At 52.7% G+C, this 5,000-nt stretch overlaps 1 protein-coding gene across 1 annotated transcript in view; it reads right to left on the bottom strand.

Moving 5' to 3' along the window:
- tyro3 (TYRO3 protein tyrosine kinase) overlaps positions 1-5,000 on the bottom strand; it is a 19,170-nt gene that overhangs the window by 6,324 nt on the left and 7,846 nt on the right. Inside the window, 5 exon segments of the mRNA XM_070841673.1 lie at positions 1,497-1,591; positions 2,700-2,823; positions 3,309-3,447; positions 3,549-3,691; positions 4,811-4,991. Coding sequence (XP_070697774.1) covers positions 1,497-1,591; positions 2,700-2,823; positions 3,309-3,447; positions 3,549-3,691; positions 4,811-4,991 — 682 coding nt within the window.

The raw sequence follows: 5,000 nt of genomic DNA, 5'->3' as shown, positions 1-5,000 counted from the left end.
ACTTCCCTTCAGTTTCCTGTTACATCAACAGATCCAGAAACACACCAGACTACATTCACTAAAACAGGGATTTTAGCTCACAGAACACAGGAGCTGCTGATCTGCTGCTGCCTCCATCAGTCAGTCTGTGTTACTCTGTGTTACACAAATCGAATTGTTGAATTCAATCGAACTTTTAAATGTTAGTTCAGTTTGGAGCTAAATCCTTAAAACACCACAGTCACGCCCTTATTCTGTTCTCTAAAATCCCTGTTTTAGTGAATGTAGTCTGGTGTGTGTGCTGTTTGTGGTTAAACCAAAAGGATCTTCCAGGTCTCTCTCTGTAGGGATCCTTTCCATGATGCTGTCACACACTTAGAATAACACTCTGAGGTGATCTACTGGACCAGTTCCAACACTTTTACTACCTACCAGTCATTCAGACACCAGGACAAGTTCTAACACCAGAGTTACCCCTATTCTCAGATGAAATCCTTGAACTAGTATTTCCAGTCAGGAGCCTCCCCTGATATCCAGGAGCACCTTTAACTGACCACCCGTGTGTTGCTGTTGTCTTGTCAGACGGAAGGATCTGATTGGCTGAGAGGCAGCAGGTAAATACAGGCGAGCTGAGAGGAGCCCATCAATACAGGTAGCAGTGTTTCCTGTCAACAGACTGAAGGACGACCGCCGTCCGTCAGACGGCGTCCTGCTGAGTTAACGTTTGTTTCCTCAGTGAGGTCTATAGTGTGTGTGTGCTAGTTAGTCAGTGTGTCAGTGTGTAGTGGAGGTCTATAGTGTGTGTGTGTTAGTTAGTCAGTGTGTCAGTGTGTAGTGGAGGTCTATAGTGTGTGTGTGTACTAGTTAGTCAGTGTGTCAGTGTGTAGTGGAGGTCTATAGTGTGTGTGTGTACTAGTTAGTCAGTGTGTCAGTGTGTAGTGGAGGTCTATAGTGTGTGTGTGCTAGTTAGTCAGTGTGTCAGTGTGTAGTGGAGGTCTATAGTGTGTGTGTGTACTAGTTAGTCAGTGTGTCAGTGTGTAGTGGAGGTCTATAGTGTGTGTGTGTGCTAGTTAGTCAGTGTGTCAGTGTGTAGTGGAGGTCTATAGTGTGTGTGTGCTAGTTAGTCAGTGTGTCAGTGTGTAGTGGAGGTCTATAGTGAGTGTGTTAGTTAGTCAGTGTGTCAGTGTGTAGTGGAGGTCTATAGTGTGTGTGTGTACTAGTTAGTCAGTGTGTCAGTGTGTAGTGGAGGTCTATAGTGTGTGTGTGCTAGTTAGTCAGTGTGTCAGTGTGTAGTGGAGGTCTATAGTGTGTAGTGGAGGTCTATGGAGCCTCCATGAGGACAATAAGCAGAAACACCAATGGAGGCTCTGAAATCTTTCTGTTCTATCAAACCTCAGAAAGTAGAACCTGAAACAGTTCAGATCTCTTCTGGAGGGTTCACAGATCTTTAGCTTCTGTTTCTACATCCACTGTTCCAGAAACTAATAACCCCCCTGAAGGAAGAACAGCTGACTCACACGTGGACTCCGGCAGCTCAGCACAGCTCCTGCTGAAGGACCGAGCCGCCGTGAACGACACCGAGGACTCTGGACCGGGAGGCTTAAAGACCGACCTGAGAGAGGAGGAGAGAAGAGTCCCACGAGTCAGTCAGGCTCAGACTACTGTACAGCTACCTGTCTGTCCTCCTGCCTGTCCTCCTGTCTGTCCTCCTGCCTGTCCTCCTGCCTGTCCTCCTGCCTGACCTCCTGCCTGACCTCCTGCCTGTCCTCCTGTCTGTCCTCCTGCCTGTCTGTCCTCCTGTCTGTCCTCCTGCCTGTCCTCCTGCCTGTCCTCCTGCCTGTCGTCCTGCCTGTCCTCCTGTCTGTCCTCCTGCCTGTCCTCCTGCCTGACCTCCTGCCTGTCCTCCTGCCTGTCCTCCTGCCTGTCCTCCTGTCTGTCCTCCTGCCTGTCTGTCCTCCTGTCTGTCCTCCTGCCTGTCCTCCTGCCTGTCCTCCTGCCTGTCGTCCTGCCTGTCCTCCTGTCTGTCCTCCTGCCTGTCCTCCTGCCTGACCTCCTGCCTGTCCTCCTGTCTGACCTCCTGCCTGTCCTCCTGTCTGTCCTCCTGTCTGTCCTCCTGTCTGTCCTCCTGCCTGTCCTCCTGCCTGTCCTCCTGCCTGTCCTCCTGCCTGTCGTCCTGCCTGTCCTCCTGCCTGTCCTCCTGCCTGTCCTCCTGTCTGTCCTCCTGTCTGTCCTCCTGCCTGTCCTCCTGCCTGTCCTCCTGCCTGTCCTCCTGCCTGTCCTCCTGCCTGTCGTCCTGCCTGTCCTCCTGCCTGTCCTCCTGCCTGTCCTCCTGTCTGTCCTCCTGCCTGTCCTCCTGCCTGACCTCCTGCCTGTCCTCCTGCCTGTCCTCCTGCCTGTCCTCCTGCCTGACCTCCTGCCTGTCCTCCTGCCTGTCCTCCTGTCTGTCCTCCTGCCTGACCTCCTGCCTGTCCTCCTGTCTGACCTCCTGCCTGTCCTCCTGCCTGTCCTCCTGTCTGTCCTCCTGTCTGTCCTCCTGTCTGTCCTCCTGCCTGACCTCCTGTCTGTCCTCCTCCTGTCCTCCTGTCTGCTCGCTGTAGTTTCTATCAGACCAACAGCAGGAAATGATGCTTCTGATGGGGACTATTTTCAGCGGTGGATGAATCCACAGCTTTAATGTGGCAGGACTGTGTGTGTGTGTGTGTGTGTGGAGGTTTTCGTACCCAAACTGTGTCTCTTTTCCGCGGCGGTGAGCGAGGGCGGTGAGCAGCAGTCCGACCACGGTGGCCACCAGCAGGCCGAAGAGCAGGCCGACCCACATGTGGCTCCGCTGAACCTGGACCTGCACTGAGGGACCAACAGGGGGCCATCAGATCATCAAGGAAAGCTTTCTTTACACATTTTGACAGGCAGAGATTGTTACACACCAGACTCCATCGACAAAAACAGTGATTTTAGCTCACAGGACACAGGAGCTGCTGCTCTGCTGCTGCCTCCATCAGTCAGTCAGACACACACTCACTGACTGATGGAGCAGCAGCTCTAAAATCCCTGTTTTAGTGAATGTAGTCTGGTGTGTGTGCTGTTTGTGGTTAAACCAAAAGGATCTTCCAGGTCTCTCTCTGTAGGGATCCTTTCCATGATGCTGTCACACACTTAGAATAACACTCTGAGGTGATCTACTGGATTTACTGGACCAATTCCAACACTTTTTGTACCTATGAGTCATTTAGTGGGACCCCGGTCTAAAAACACGGAGTTCTCCTTTAGATCTGTCATTCACGGCCTCTTAGGTGTGAATGTCTCTGTAGTCTTTGAGGTGTGTCGTCTACCTGAGGCGGGCAGCACCAGCACCGGGGGGGTCCAGGGTCCGCAGCCCACAGAGGTGCAGGCCGACACCTGGAAGGAGGCGTTGAAGAAGCGTCCTCCTCCCGCCAGCTGAGCAGAGTTCTCCTTAAACAGCAGCGGCTCCTGAACGGAGACAGAGTCGGGGGGGGGGGGATAAAACACACACCCTGTCGTCCAACATGAACACACACACTGATCACCTGATCGATGACGTCGTCTCTCACCTGTGGCTCTCCTCCCAGAGTCCACTGCACCTTGTAGGCCAGCAGCTTCCCCTGGAGCTCCTCCTCCTGCAGCCTGGCCCAGTTCAGCATCAGCTGCTGCTCCGACAGCTCGAACGTCAGATTCCTGGGCGCCGCCGCCGGCACTGAGGGGCAAACACACTCAGGTCACCGGCCGATCAGGCTTCACGCGCCTGATGAGGGTTTCTGCTTGTTTTTAAGCTTCTCCTGCAGATTGAAGGTCCAACAAACATCTGAGAGGCAAAACCACAGACTGGATGCAGAGATGGACGCCATGTCGGCTCCTCTGATTGGTCAGTGAGCAGGCAGCTTCACGCTCTATTTAGAATATTCTCTCTGACGCTGTCACTGTACACGGCTCTATTCACAGCCTCCAGACTCCACTGACAAACACAGGAGTTCCAGCTCGTGGATCCTTTGTTAAACGCCAAAGTGACACAGTAACACAAACAAACCGGCCGCTGACTGCGGCTGGTCTGAGGTCAGTGTTCAGTGTCAGCCTGCGGCCTGCAGGAGGCGCTGCAGAGGCTGCAGGCTGCTGCACAGTCCTTTCATATGGATTGAGGCCACGGACAAAAGCTGATTGTACGGAGAGGACTGGAATCTACTGGATAACACCCAGCTGGACCACCAACACACACACACACACACACACACACACACACACACACACACACACACACACACACACACACACACACACACACACACACAACAAACCAGCTCTCAGTTAGCAGCTCCTGAAGCTCAGAGAAAACAGGAAACCAGCAGACAGCAAGTTATTTACATGTTAACGTGTTTACAGACCTGAACCGACATTAATATGATATAAAAACCTCAGAGGATCTCTGATGTTCACTCACACTGTTTTTACTTGTTAATTTGGACGCGGCGATATTGATTTTGGAGGATTTGGTGAAAGTGATCAGATTGAACCTCATAGAGAACCTGTCAGTTTTTAAGGTTCCTTCAGTCTCTCACTGATCCACTGATAGTCTGAACATCCAGGGGTTCATCCTCTGCAGACAGGAGCTGCTGTCTGAACATCCAGGGGTTCATCCTCTGCAGACAGGAGCTGCTGTCTGAACATCCAGGGGTTCATCCTCTGCAGACAGGAGCTGCTGTCTGAACATCCAGGGGTTGATCCTCTGCAGACAGGAGCTGCTAACGCCTCTATAACGCCATGCTAACGTTAGCATCAGAGCTAATGCCTCTATAACGCCATGCTAATGTTAGCATCTCACCTGACTCAGGTGTCTGGAAGTGCAGCCAGGGGGAGAAGGGCGACGCCCCCACCTCGTTCACACAGCACACTCTGACGCTGTAGTTGGAGTGACTCCTCAGACCAGACACAACGTGGAGGTGAGGAGGAACCTGGATCTCCTGCTGAGGGAGGTCCAACCTCCGGAGAGAACGCCTCGACAGCTGAGGAAG

Source organism: Pempheris klunzingeri, chromosome 13, assembly GCF_042242105.1.
Source record: "Pempheris klunzingeri isolate RE-2024b chromosome 13, fPemKlu1.hap1, whole genome shotgun sequence".
Lineage (NCBI taxonomy): Eukaryota > Metazoa > Chordata > Actinopteri > Acropomatiformes > Pempheridae > Pempheris > Pempheris klunzingeri.
This window is presented reverse-complemented; position numbering and strand designations above follow the sequence as displayed.